We start from the raw sequence: 15682 nt of genomic DNA, 5'->3' as shown, positions 1-15682 counted from the left end.
TTACCGACCTATATCTCTCCTCCCAGCCTTCTCCAAAATACTTGAGGAATTAATGAAAATCAGGGTTACAAAATATCTAGAAAAACATAAACTAATAAATAACAGTCAACATGGCTTTCGAGCAGGGCACAGTACAGAAACAGCCATATTGGACTACACAACAGAAATAGTAAGAAATTTGGAGTCAAATAAACAGGTTGTTGGAATTAATCTAGATTTATCCAAAGCCTTCGATACTGTGAACCATGTAATATTACTAGAGAAACTCGAAGCAATAGGCATCAGGGGTACTGTTAAAAAATGGTTTGAATCTTATCTGCAAAACAGGTTACAAGTTGTTAAGCTGAGGTCATCCAACAATCTTCACAATTTTAAACTCATATCTGAACCAAAACAAATTGAAATAGGTGTTCCACAGGGCAGCATTCTGGGCCCATTGTTATTTCTAATTTATATCAATGATATACAGGCTCCAGACAGCTCAGCCAAAATTCTACTATTTGCAGATGACACGAGTATCATAATTAGTGATATAAAAGAATCCTTGTGTACTACAGCAGAGAAAACGCTCTCATACATACAGTCATGGTTTTATTCAAATAAGCTGACAGTAAATACAAAGAAAACAAACTTTATACAGTATGGAAGGAAGTGTCAAGGGGAAAATATGTGCCTTATGCTGGATAGCAAACAAATAGAAAAAGTGTGCACCACAAAGTTTCTGGGAATGCGAATTGACCAAGATTTAAACTGGAATGAACACAGTGTATATCTTACTCAGAAACTTAGCTCAGTATGTTTTGCCTTAAGAATAATATCCAAGGTATGTAGCAAAGAATGTATTAGAGTGGTGTACTTTAGTTATTTCCAATCAGTTGCAAGCTATGGCATAAGTTTTTGGGGAAAAACCAGGTCAAGACTAAATGACATTTTTATTATGCAAAAAAGAGCTATTCGTATCATGACACACAGCCCACCACAAACTCACTGTAGACCCTTATTCAGACAGCTAAAGATACTTACAATACCATCAATATGTATTTTTAAATGCCTGGAAATGATAAGTAAAAATAACTGCGATCTCCAGACCAACTCAAGCTACCATGATCACAATACAAGGCATTGTAAAGACTTCCACATTCCCTATGTAGCAAAAACTAGAAGTCAGAAACATGTTAGCCCTTAGGAATAAAGCTTTTAAATGCACTTCCATCTCAAATTAAAGAATTCAAAGGCAAAAATAATTTCAAGCATGAAGTAAAAAAATACTTGATGGAAAAATGCTACTACAGTGTAAATGAATACCTGTCTCAGACTGTGGATTGAAACCTGTAGCCTACTTATTTTTTTAAAAATTCAGACTAATTAAATGATGTTTTCAACTTTGTAATTATGATACTTAGGAAAAATCCGTTAAATATCTGTAACACGTTTTGTGTATATCCGTAACATGTTTTGTGTATAAGGCATAGTTCATTATCTAAAATTGTTTATCGTGAGCATGTACTTTTGTTTTTTGGGTAATAAGTTCTTGTACACTAAATGTACTATGTGTATGTAATTTGTTTGCTGTTTGTATATGTTTGTCAATTTATTATGTGTATGTGTTGTTATGTGTTACGTGTTATCAAATGACAAATCCTATATCACATGTGTGATCTACTGGATGCTAAATAAATAAATAAATAAAATAAATAAATAAAAATAAATATATGTGTTTTTGTTGTTGTTCAAGATATCTTCACTATGTTTGTGTTTTTTATATTTATTTGCAGGTGCTTCAGCGGTTGATAAAGTCTAGGGGAAAATCGCAAGCTCGACATCTCAATGTGCAAATGGTTGCTGCAGAGAAACTAGCACAGTGTCCACAGGAGATGTTTGATGTCATTTTAGATGAAAATCAACTAGATGATGCATGTGAACACATCGCCGAATATCTCGAGGTGAATTATACTTTCCATGTAGAAATTAAGTAGGTGTCTAAGTAGCCTGCATGCCCTATAATAATTCAGGAAAAATACTGACGGATGGTAAATATCCGCTGCTGCATTTTTCCTTTTAATGAATATGAGTTATAGAAAGTTGAAGTATGGAGAGAGCAATGATGGAAATATGCTTTTGTGAAAGCCATGAATGAGCATCACAGTGTTGACCATAACAGTGAGAACATCTTGTAAGATGTTTATGTGGATAAGTTAGTCAAAAAGCTCAGTTACGCATGCCTTGTGCTCTGAAATGTCTCGCAACATTTTAACCAGCAGACAGGTTTGCTAGCATACTTCCTCTCAGTTCTGTCGTGTAGCATAATCTTATGAAGAGTTGAAGTTAAGAAAAAAACTGTATGTATTCTATGTAAGTGTGCAATAAGAATAGTGTGTAGAGTAGACACCCAAATATCTTGCAGAAGCTTCTTCATGAACATAGAGACTCTTACACTTGCATGGAAATAAATATATTCCTTGATGGCATTTGTAGCTAATAATAAGAGTGCACTTAGAATGAACACAGTCATTTGCAAACCATAATACTAGAAGTAGAAGTAGACAATGCATCCCACTCTAAGGCTCAGAATAAAGTTTTGTATTATGCCTCAAAAGTTTACCACAGATTACCAATGGAAAAAAAGAATCAGTGAATATCTTATTAGATACTCCTACAACTTACAGAAATCTTGAATTTAATGTTATAAATTCTACATGATACTAATATTTGTACTATAATGCTTGTTACTTTTGCATGTATGTAGACAGATTTTAGTGGACTGTTCAAAGTTGCACAAGTGCTTTGTTTAAAGTATCAGGTTAAACAACAGCTGAACAGTATTGGAGGAGGTGCAGTGACTTTTTTTGCTAACATTCATCTATAAAGTAATCTAGAAGTAATTACTGAAACTATCAGTTTGAGTAAATTAGCAGTAGTTATAATATGTTGTTAATATGCTTTATGAAAGTAGCCACAGTGGTTGCCTCTGGCTGTTAATGTGTAACTTGTCTTAGTTCACATTACTGAAGGCTCTCCTTCGTGATGGGAATTGTGGAACATGATGTTTACAAAGAATGAACGGGTGAATGAATATTCAGGTAAAGAGCAAAAGGCACTTGCATAGTTTGTTGTCATCATAACAAGCTGTTTTTCAGTGAGTTGCATTTCCATGCCAGTCCCTTTATTTACACCCGCTATGCGTTTCCATAAAAGCTTCTACGGATTCTTTTGGCTAACATTACTATATTTGTCAATTAAAATAAGACATATCAAGTATCGGATGACCTCACATGCAGTACACACTAAGCACACTGAGAAAAAGTATAAAAATTAGAGAGGAAGAGAGGGAGAATGTAGGGGGTTACAGAATTAGTTAATGAGTGTTTTGTTCTGAATGAAGCTAGAAATATAACAAACACTCAGAAGTGTGCCTATGCTGTAATCATCAATCAAGATTACTATAGTTACTGGCTGACATGAAAAATGTTGGTCATACAGTGCAGTCATCTTAAGAGTCCCATCTTTCAGTAATGTAATTGGATGGATAAAAAAAATCTACTCTCAAAGTGGCAGCAGGAGAATGCACGTATAAGAAAAGGTTTTAGGAATGCAAGCTTTCAGAGCCAGTTGCTCCTTCTTCTGGCAGAAGCACTGAAGGGGAAGGAAGAGGGACGGAAATGGAACTGAGTGTTCGGCATCACGGCCGGGAGGCCCCGTACAGGGTAGGTCCGGCCGCCTCGGTGCAGGTCTTATTACATTCGACGCCACATGGGCGACCTGTGTGCCGGATGGGGATGAAATGATGATGAAGACAACACGACACCCAGTCCCTGAGCGAAGAAAATCCCCGATCCTGCCAGGAATTGAACCCGGGCCTGTAGGACGGCAATCCGTCATGCTGACCACTCGGCTATCGGGGCGGACAGGAAGAGGGATGAAGGAAAAGGACTGGAGAGGATTAGGGAAAGGGGTAGAGTTTGGAAAAGCCACCCAGAACCCCCGGGTCAGGGAAGACTTACCGGATAGGATGAGAAGGAAGATATTTTCCATTGTTATACTAGCCCATCTTTCAGTAATTTATACTATATGAATATTGGCATTGAAAGGCATCTATTGGTGTGACTTGGGTGAAATAATTTTTATATTGTTGATGTGACTGGAGCTGGAGCAGGAGGGCTGTTTGTTGGCTTCACACTCAAGTTGTGCCAGACACTGTTGAGCACTGGCTTTTGAACAGGGTTGCATCATCGTGTCTTGTTGTTCATTAAAATGTGCATAACTGCTGAAGAGCGTGTATTCGTGGCTGAAACTTATTTCATGACGACATCTCGTACGCGTGTCAGCAAAAGTTTACAGAAACATTTGAAAAAGAGCAAAGCGTGAAAAATGTTCAGAAGTTAGCTAAAAAATTTTGGAAATGGATTCGGTGTTAGACAAGAAACGTGCCAGACAGAGCTCAGTATGCAGTTCATTCAGGATATAATAGCAGTGGTGACAACTTCTCCTCATAAATCTTTGCAGGGATTAAGCCAGGAAAAGAACATTTCACTTGGTTCAACCTACATTGCAGTGAGAGGAATACTGAAATGTTACCTGTACTGCATGCAGGTTTTCCATCAGCTCGGTAATGCTGATTATGTCAGAAGGGTTCACTATTGTCAGTGGTTCAAAACCCTATTAGTGGCAACATTGGTATTTTAGAGCAAGTGTTTTTTCGCAGGTGAAGCTTGTTTTCATTTTGGTAATTGTGTTAATAGCCAGAACTACTGGACCTGCGGTACTGGCAACCCACACACTTTCACCGTCTCCCGTACACTCACAAAAAATTGGCGTACAGTTTATGGCTTCAATCTGCATCTACACCTACCTCTATACTCTGCAAACTGCTGTGAGGTGCGTGGCAGGGGCTATGTCCCACTGTACAATTTGTTAAGGTGCCTTCTCATTCCATTCACCTACTGAGTGCAGGAATAATAATTGTTTGAATGCCTCTATGCATTCAGTAATTATTCTAATCTTAGCCGCATGATCCCTATGTGAGTGATACATAGGGGATTGCAGTATATTCCTAGATTCATAATTTAAAATCGGTTCTCGAAATTTTGCTAATGGACTTTCTTGGGATAGTTAATGTCTATCTTTGAGAGTCTTCCAGTTCAATTCCTTCAACACTTTCCCACAGATCAAACAAACCTGTGACCATTCATGCTGCCCTTTTGTGTATACATTCAATATCCCCCGTTACTGCTATTTGGTACAGGCCCCACGCACTTGAGCAATATTCTAGAACTGGTTGCACAAGTGATTTGTAAGCAGTCTCCTTTGTAGACTAATTGCATTTCTCCAGTATTCTACCAATAAGCTGAAGTACACGACCTGTTTTAACCATGATTGAGCATTCCATTTCATATTCCTACCAAGTGTTACACCCAAGTATTTGTACGAGTTGGCTGATTCAGACTTAAATTATTATCATAGGATACTACATTTTTTCATTTTGTGAGGTCTCAGTCCAGTCCCAAATTTCACTCGATACTGTGTACGATTGTACATTTGACAATAAGTGTTGGTGTGGTACAGATTCAAATGCTTTCTGGAAATCGAGAAATACTGTGTCTATGTGACTGTCGTGATCCTAAGCTTTCAGTGTCATGTGAGAATAGTGCAAGTTGGGTTTCACATGATCAATGTTTTTGTAATCCATGCTGGTTGGCATTGAGGAGGTCATTCTCTTCAAGATATCTCATAATGTTTGAGCTCAGAATATGTTCTAAGAATCTACAACAAATCTTTGTCACGAATATTGGGCGGTAGTTTCGTGGATCACAAGTGATTTATAAGCAGTCTCCTTTGCAGACTGCAGTTTCCCGGTATTCTACCAATAATCTGAAGTATACCACCTGCTTCACCCGTGACTGAGCCTTCCATTTCATATCCCTACAAAGTATTACACCCAGGTATTTGTATGAATTGATAGATTCCAACAGTGACTCATTGATATTATTCTCAGAGGATACTAAATTTTTTCATTATGTTAAGTTTTTACCTTTCTTGTGGATGGATGTGACCTGTGTTTCTTTCCAAGAACTTTGCATGATTTTTTGTTTGAGGGCTCTATGGTAGATTACTGTCAGAAGAGGGGCCAACACAGCTGTAAGTTCAGTATAGAATCTGACAGGGATTCCATCGGGCCCTGGAGCTTTGTTTGGTTTCAGCAATTTCAGTTATTTCTCAACACCACTGACAGTAATACTTATTTCATTCACCTTTTCAGTGGTATGAGGATTAAATTGGGGCAATTCTACTGGGTATTCCTTTGTAAAGGAACATTTGAAAACAGAGTTAAGCATTTTAGCTTTTGTTTTGCTGCCCTCAGTTTGAGTTTCTGTCTCATTCACTAGGAACTGCATACTAATTGTGGTGCCGTGAATAGTCTTTACACACAACCAGAATTTCTTTGGATTTTGTGAAATATCATTTGACAGTATTCTACTACAGTAGTCACTGGAGGCATCACGCATTGCTCTCTTGACAGCCAATCGCATTTCGTTGAACGTCCCTCTGTCTATAGCCCTATCGTTAGTTTTACACCTGTTATGCAGTAATCTCTGTTTCCTTAGAAGTTTACAGTGATTGTACACAAAGGAGGATCTCTCCCATTATGAATTGTTCTACTGGGTACATGCCAGTCCAGTGCATGGTCACTTATTCATTTAAACTTGAGCCGTAGTTCCTCTACATGCTCCTGTCCTGTGCTGGAAGTTTCACATTCCTCATTGAGGTATGACATTACCAATTTTTTTATCTAGTGTACTGAACATGTATATCTTCCTGCTTGCTTTAGTTGTCCTTTGTACTTTGATAATCATTGTTGTCGTAACCACATTGTGGTCACTGATACCAGTTTTAATGTGGTCATCCTCAAATGTGTCAGGTGTACTTGTTGCCATTAGATCCAATATATTTCCATCATGAGTGCAGCTCCTAGCTATCTGTTCTAGGTAGTTGTCAGAGAAGGCATTTAGTAATGCTTCACAGGATGTCTTACCATGCCCACCACTAACAAAACTGTAATTTTCCCAGTTAACTGTTTGATGATTAAAGTCTGCACAGATAATTACAGTGTGATTTGGGAACTTACCTACAAATGAACTGAGGTTTTTTGGATACATCAGGAGTTGACTCCGGTAGGCGATAGACAGATCGAATTATCATTTTATGCCCATCGCCGATACTGAGTATTGCCAAAACAGTATCACGTGCAGCCTGAATTTCTATATTGGAGGGTTTGAGTTTCTTGTCTGCTGCAACAAATACACCACTTCTATTTCCCCTTTGCCTACCCTCTCAATATACACTTAAATTTTCCCCCAAAATTTCACTGCTATCAATTTCAGCTTTTAACCAGCTCTCTGAATGTAGTGGTGTGTGAGCTTCACTGCTTTTCATGAACACTTCAAACTGTGACACTTTGTTGCAAATGCTTCAACAGGTTACCATTATGATTTTAATACTTTCACCTGTGGGAGGCCTTGTTTTTGACCTTGCACTCGTGCTTTTGGGTTTCCTACAACTATCATTATCTGGATTGGATGGAGAATTGCCTAATCTATAAAACCCTTGTGTGCTCCCCATGCACAGTCAGCTACCTGAACAGCAGCCTCTGATGTGTAGTGCACACCTGACCCATTAGAGGTACCCTACAGCTCTGAACCCTGTGGTGCAAGTCCAGGAATTCACAGCCTAGCTTGTCAAAGAACCTTCGAAGTCTCTGGTTCAGTCCCTCCACTCGACTCGGAACCAAAGGGCCGTGATCAGTTCTGGGGACAATGCTGCGAATTGTGAGATTCATTAAAACTCCGTGTGTAAGGCTGGCCTTCTCAACCCTCTCTGCCAGTTGCCGGAATGACCCGAGAATGACCTTGCAGACCAGGTGACAGGCATCATTTTTTCCAATGTGCTGTTGGTTGCACCCTCTTCCCCCATTGGCTGCTGGAATACCTTCTTCAACATGTTGAGTGAGGCCCTCAGGCATACACACTGAGTGTGGCTGGTGTCCTTTCCTGTCCCTGGCTGCCACTTCGCTAAGGAGTGTCGTCATTCACCGTGCGTTTGAACTGGCAATGACTGATAGACCCCTATCATTTTGTGTTTGCCTCCTCTTGACACCAAATAAAACGTTTCCCCAAAACTAGGGAATCGAGTCCCACTGGCTCAGTTTGTTTCAGTGACCAGGTGAAACAAACCTGGTTTCAATGCAACAAGTAATAGGATCTTTGTTTTTTGAAACAACTGTGGATGCTGCCGTCTACCAAGACATTATCCGACAGTTGATAGCCTTACTCCAAGAGGATGAGTGTGGCTGCTGGTTGCTACAGAACAGCCCTTCATCTCACTCCACTTCTCTTTGAGAAGGACTCGTTTTGACAGGATTGTGGCCACCACAACCCCCTGATATTAATAGTCCAGACTTTTTTCTGTGGGGCTACTTAAAATATATTGTTTACAGAGGCGATCCACTTACCATGCAGGAATTGAAGACAAAGATTACAAAAATCATCAATGAAATAGATAGTGTAAAGCTAACAAGAGTAGCAGGAACAAGGTCAGACGTGTCAAGGGCTTAGAAATGGTTGGAGAACATTTCCAACACCTACTGTAATTTATAGCAACTTATGGTGTAAGTTTGCTAATACAATCATACTTAAAGTATAAATTAAATTACAGTGTCTCTTTTATGTTGAACACCCTGTATTTTACATTATTTATGTGTAATTTGTGTTTTAGTTGGAAGCAGAGTGAAAATAAGTTGAAAGACAGCCCACAGGCAATGTACTGTACAGGTGTAGGTTTTACGCAGTCTTCACATTTACTTACGCTATCCTCACTAAGCTGGGGTACGGTATAAGAAATTAGCTATCTGTGCTACAAATTCCCATGTGCATCCATTTACAATATGACTGTTTCAATAAAATTACAAAATTGTCAACGTTGCAGAGAAGTTTCAGACCATCACAGTCCATTATGAAGCCATCTGTGTAAGTCTTACACAACACCGTAACGTGTGTACATTGGTCACATTGCTTGTGTGAGTGGTTGAGTGCAAGTTACCCTTTTGTCTATGACTGCCTGGCACTCACCCACCTATACAAGCAATGTTGTCAGTGTACACACATTACGGTGTTATGTGGGAATTAAGCGGATGGCTTGATAATGGACTAAACAGGTCCAAAACTGGTCACCATTTAAATAAAAACAAACTTCTGTGCAACATCGAAGGTTTCATAATTTTATTTAGTCGTAGTAAGCTATTGTCTAGGCCATTCAGCATGCTGGAAGTAAGTAAATAGATCATTTCACTGGAGTTAATCGTAAGATCACTTACATGAAGTGTTTAAGTTTTTTCTCCATAATTAAAACATTTGGTACTAAGCTGTACATCTGAGATGAAAAACTGAACCAATCAATTATTCATTCATCCATTTATTCATTCTCTGAGTTCCGTATGTCCCATAAAGGAAAAATTTCATTCAGCGATGTGGAACGGGTAAAAGGGAACATTAACAAAAGACAATGAATTATAAAATCCTAACCTGTATACTATCTTGGTACTGATCACTGCTGTGCACACTTGTGCTATCAAAATTCAGTAGCCTGCAGTTAATTAGAAAGGAGGCCACTGCTTTGAAAAAAGTTGCTGCCTCATTTATGCTAGATATATGCCATCTTTCTGCTGTAGACTCCTTAATATTTTCTTGATTACGGCCATATTTTTCAAAGAAGATAGTTTACTAAATGTAAACACTGAGTCCTATTTACGGTTCATTACTAGTTGTCATGCAGCTTTACAATAAACATTGCTACTTGCCAAGTAGCTTACAAAAGTTTTCAGTCCTTTCATCTATATATTCAGGCAATTTGTAGAAAAAATATACTGACTAGACAGATACATAACATAGAAGAACAGTAGTGTAGTGCAGATTCTAAACTGTAGCTTATCATAGTGTTTAGAGATAAATTACTGTATGGGAAGGAAAATGGATGGGGGTATATAAAGCAAACAGTGAAGATGGAAAATTTAACTATTTGTTAAACATATTCCTATAACACTTCGACTCTTGTTTTTGCCCAAAAAAAGTAAAGGTAGAATTCAACAGAAGCAAGGAAGAGGGAGGGATAGGTTTTGGGATTAAAGCATCCTGTGCTTAGAAGAGAGAGCTCTATCTAATTCAGAGGACAAACTGTACTCATAGACTTGTTTGTACAGACACTGCATCCACTCCAGACATTAATTTCAAAAATACAACTCGTAAAGAGATTAGAAAATTCATAATGTCACTAAAAATAGTAAGTCTGATGGCTAGTATGGTGTTTCTAGCAAGATGTTAAAATCTTGTGCTGTCTTGATAGACCTGGCCTTTTGTTACCTTTGTAATCAGTAAATGACTTGGGGCATATTTCATGACAGATTTAAATAAAATAAGAAGCAAGCAAATCACCTCAAATTAGTGACCTATTTCAGTCCTCCTAGTCTTTCCAATAGTGTTTGATAAAGTGGCATATGGTATTACTACTAATTCATTTAACTGAGTAGAGGTTGTTTACTACAACATTTTAAAGTCCTACCCACGAATTTAGTATCATTAATTACATCAGTTTATGTGGAGAGAAAGTAAAAAGCCCAAAGCTCAGTCCTGCAGTGTAGAATAAAACAAACTGCCTGAAAAAGTAAGTGGAGGACTATCAGTGGCGTGTGACTGAATGACAGCACAGACCTGTCTTCATTTTCTGTGCACGCAAATCCAGCAGCACTAACGTGACCTCTTAATCTTACCTGCCCTTACCTAGTATGCAATCATTTAAATGCTGCACTCACATTTGTGGAACCTGATGAAGCTTTGCAATGAACTGAGGGAGAGCCTGGTACAGCATCAAATACATAAGAAGCTAATTTGGTACAACCACAATATATTGTAAAGACCCTACATCCTCCAGTTTGGATTGTGTCCTTCAGTGACAACCATTATGCAAAGATGCAAGTGCAGAATTCACAGAGCCTACAGGATAGAATCTACATCCGACTGACAAGACACTTCCACCTTTACCTAAATAGCTACTCTCATATAAAATTACAATAACACTGCTGCTGTCAAGTGAGACTCAGAAATGAAACGCCAGGATAGTTCTGGATCTGCTGGGCGATAGGTCACGTGATATTCTCCTAGACACAAAATAATCTACGCCCACAGTCACGGTCAGGTCTTCAGTGATGATCTACTTACAACACTATGACAGTACACAATTAGATAATTACCATCATCCAACTTACTGACAGTAGGTTGTGTGGTTGCATATGGTGTGACATCAGCTCTGTTCGTTTAAACTACCTCCATCAAAGACTGAAGACATTGTCATCATCAAAAATAACTTCTAAACACCAATTAAAAGCACTTCTTATATGACTTTATGTATTTAGACTTCGGCAACATAAAATGAACGAATATAAAGATTATTATGCAACTGAAGTGGGACTGCATTTGACACAGCTCCTGCCTCAGCTAATACCTAATGCATTCTCCCCTAACAATGATCTGTCAGCCATGTTTATAACTTCTTGTATATCAGGCAAGCCACTTTACTAATATTTTTGCTTTGAGTAATGTAGGGTCCTGCATTGGTTCCACCAGTGGAGACTCTTTCAGAACACTACTTGAAATAATTTTACCCTCTTGCTAATTCTTAAAAAATGTTATTTTCAAATGGACTATTTTTCTTTTTCCTGGGCTCAGGACTATGGATGAGTTCACATACTTGTTGCCAAAGGGTGTCTGTCCCCAAAAACTGCACCTACCTTGTAATTTTTTCCCATCAAAATCATACGGCCACCCTCCAAAAATTTTCCGATGCCACGCTGACTCCTGCCCCGATGACCTGCAAGTTCTGAGGCACTCGGCAGCCTACTGCACGGCAGTGGTTGCCTTCGGCCATTGAAAATTGCAGCAAATTCTGATTCCAGTGCTTAATCAAAATTGAAATATCTCATGGTCCATAGGTCAAATCACAATGCAGTTTGCACCAGTCAGTCTCATTCTCGTTGAAAGCCCACACGTGTACATTGTTACATTCCATCCTTCGTTCTTATCGTAGTCACCTATTGTGATTGCAAAATGTAATAAATCTGTAATGAGTGAGCACAGTGATGTAGCATATTACTTCCATAACTCAAACTGCCCTTCAGTTTGGTTTTCATACAGCAATCTCCAAGGAGAAACAATACAAGTTTTCACAAATACAAATGTAGTAGATCTAAAGAAGACAAATTTTCATTTTGGTATATTTTGTGACCTTGCCAAACCTTGTGATTGTGTAGGTCATAAAATTATATTTTTCAGGCTAAAGTATTATGTAATCATTTAGTTTTTGAAGCTCTAGCAGGTCAGTGGGAAAATTAGTCTGTGTATTATGCAAACTATGGGCAGTCCGTTATGGAAAAACAATAATATGGGAAGGATAAAGAAAAATCTTGATGTGTTGCAGGGGTGGGGTTGTGATGAGCAATAATTGTTAAGAAAAAAAATTGACATGCTGCACCATTTCCAAGTTATTTAGCATTGAAGTTGGCCAGTGAGGTCATCACACTTACACAAATTCTAGAAGCCTACTAGAGATGATGATGTCAGACACGTTCTTCATTCAGTTTCCTCAAACCAAACAAGAGAGCAATATGAACATTAAACAACTGACTGTAGGAGTGAAACCAAGTCAGTGACTCGGGAATCTCGTGCACTACGATAACAAATGGAATCAGCTTGTGTGGCAGGCTTCTATCTGTTAGTCATTCGATCATCTTCAGAATCGGTGGATGTTGGAAGTGTTTGTTCAGCTGCGAATGTACACAGATGAGATAACCGTGGGAACTAGCACTTCAATGAATATGCCAATGTGCACGTGGCACACTGTGCTGCATGTCAAAATGCACTGGAGGCCCACAAAGTTTACAGTGACAGATTTCTGAACCACATTATTCCATGTGTGAATAAGTTTATAGTAGTTGATAGACAATTAAGCGAGACCGGAAGTTTTGTTGTGAACAGAGTTCACACTGGACGACAGCAGCATGTGGACTGTTCAGTGTGAAGAAAACATTTTTAATATGATTTTTTTAATCCTGCTACCAGCTGTCACTATAAATTTCACACACTGTAGTACTGGGCATCCTATATGACTAAAACCTATTTCTGTACCGCCAACAGAAAGAACAAGATTTGGTACTTAAATCAGTGCATCAGAATTCCAAATTTCAAAATGAGGGTGTTGTGGACAGATGAAGCATGTTTCACAAGAGAAGGGCCATTCAGCTCTCGATACAGCCACATGTGGAACATTGAAATTACACATAGCATATATGCAAAGTCATATCACCCTAAGCTGGTGTGAACATTTGGGCAGGTATTGTAGACAACTATTTGTTGGGGCCTATTCTACTAACACCCCATTTAAATGAATGGGCATATTTAGCATTCCATGTAAATGACTTTCTGTTGTATTTAGATGATGTCCTTCTGGTAGTCCATCGAGTAAACCAAATGAGGTGGCGAAATGGTTAGCACACTGGACTCGCATTCGGGAGGATGATGGTTCAATCCCGCATCCGGCCATCCTGATTTAGCTTCACCGTGATTTCTCTAAATCGCTCCAGGCAAATTCCGGGATGGTTCCTTTGAAAAGGCACGGTCGACTTCCTTCCCCATCCTTCCCTAATCCGATGAGAGTGGTGACCTCGCTGTTTGGTCTCTTCCCCCACACAACCCAACCAATCCATCGGGTAATGTCACACCAAAATGATGGCACAACACCACACTTTGCTCTTGTGGGAACATTCAGATGATTCATATCCACAGAGTTAGATTCGCCAAAGTGATCTAGTTCCCTGGCCAGCTCATTTGCCGGATATTAGTCCTTTAGATTGTTATCTTTGGGGGCATGTGAAGTACATTTTCAATGCTACTCCAATAGACACCATCAACGAGCTTCTTGGGAGGATAATTTTAGTCTTTGATGAAAACAGGGAAACCTTTGACTTCAGAAAACTTGCAGACTCCATGACATAGCCTTGCAACAAGTGTGTTCATGCTGGAGGAGGTCACTTTGAGCAGCTGCTGCGAATAATTATTACTATTATTTTTCATTCTTGATTATTTTGTTGTTAAATGAATGACTTGAGTAATCATTGTATTTGTTGCTTGCACTTACGGCTGGTGACAAACAAGGAGAGGTTCCCAGCGGTGGGATTCCTGGTTTGAAACCACTGGAATTTCACATGATACGCTAGTGCCTTAAACACAGTACTGCATAAACTGGTGGTGTAGTTTAGTTGTAAAAGGATCTTGTTAACATGCAGAAGGTTGTAAGTTCAAATCTCATCAGATACTTTGACATTTAATATTTTCAAGTTCTTATTTAAATTACTTTGATAATCATGTTTATTTACTTACATGTCTTAAATGTATTTTTTTTTTATTTCTGTGCCATTGTCACGCCATTTTAATTGTTGTATGAAATTTCTCATTTGCTTTCATTGTTACTTCCTATCATTCTTTTTTTCATTTGCTGTATTTTTATTCCTCATTTTGCTTAAATTTTGGTTTTATACACAATCCCTTCTTACATTCACATCTTAACTTGTGTTATTTCTTTCCATAGTGCAACAAGAATTTATGTTTTGAATGTTTGTATGATGATTACCATCTACATAGGGTTACCATATGTTGGAATGAATAAAGTGACAGTTTCTATTTTTTATGGTGGAAAAAGAGGACACTTCACGTATTTTAAATTTATTACATAAGAAACAAAAAATACAAATAATTACAGGTACATACATTACACACACCCTGCATAACTTTAGAGCCCACCTCGTAGGTGTGTGTATTTTTAATAAATGAAAAGCACTAGTTTTCTTTTGTTCTGCAGTATTGCTTTTATTGTGTTAACCGGTTTTCGGCTTACAAGGCCATCTTCAGACATTTACTGAGTATTGTCACAAAAGAAATTACAATGTTTGTAAAAACATTGGAAGAGAAGTTGCACATCTACACCGAAGCAGAAACGTACAGTAAGAAACATCTTTGACAGTGTGGTGGTAATGCAGTGTAAAAAGTAAAAAATTTTTGAACAGTAAATAAATAAAAATAAAAACGGAGTAGACAGGAAAAAACTTTAACAAAAAGTAGGAACAGCATGTCTATATAACAGTTTCTGTTAACAAACAAAACTAAGAAAATAAAATAAAATTAGTACTTGACAAGCCTACTTCAGGAGGCATAAAACATGGAGAGTGATATAGTTAAAAGAAGAAAGAATTATCAGTGTAACTACAGAATATATAAGGAACTAAAGCAATATCAATAAGATAAACAGAAATGCATAAATGCAGGAAAATGGAGGAGTGTGAGGGAACATACTGTAATTGCAATCTTTGAGAGTGTGGTGGTACTGCATTTTAAAATGTAAAACATGCTGAACAATACACAAATACAAAAGGAGCAAACAGGGAAAACATTAACATTTTACTGAAAACTGTGATGTTGTAAGATTTTGCATTAAATAACTGAACCAAGTAAAATAAAAACAATATTTGATGAGACAACTACAAGAGGTTTCAAAACATGGAAAGTAATACAAGTATCAATTAGAAGAA

The 15682-nt window shown here is 38.1% G+C and overlaps 1 protein-coding gene across 12 annotated transcripts in view; it reads left to right on the top strand.

Annotated features, from left to right (window-relative positions):
- Nucleotides 1-15682, top strand: part of LOC126262889 (voltage-dependent L-type calcium channel subunit beta-1) — a 766368-nt gene that overhangs the window by 677925 nt on the left and 72761 nt on the right. For all 12 annotated transcript variants that reach the window (XR_007546777.1, XR_007546778.1, XR_007546774.1 and 9 more), the window contains exon 7: nucleotides 1776-1943. Coding sequence is in view for 6 of the 12 variants with exons in the window: in XM_049959773.1 (XP_049815730.1) it covers nucleotides 1776-1943 (168 nt within the window). In the remaining 6 variants the exon portion in view is untranslated. The remainder of the gene's footprint in view (nucleotides 1-1775; nucleotides 1944-15682) is intronic.

The sequence above is a fragment of the Schistocerca nitens genome, chromosome 6 (genome assembly GCF_023898315.1).
Source record: "Schistocerca nitens isolate TAMUIC-IGC-003100 chromosome 6, iqSchNite1.1, whole genome shotgun sequence".
NCBI classification, from domain to species: Eukaryota; Metazoa; Arthropoda; class Insecta; order Orthoptera; family Acrididae; genus Schistocerca; species Schistocerca nitens.
This window is presented reverse-complemented; position numbering and strand designations above follow the sequence as displayed.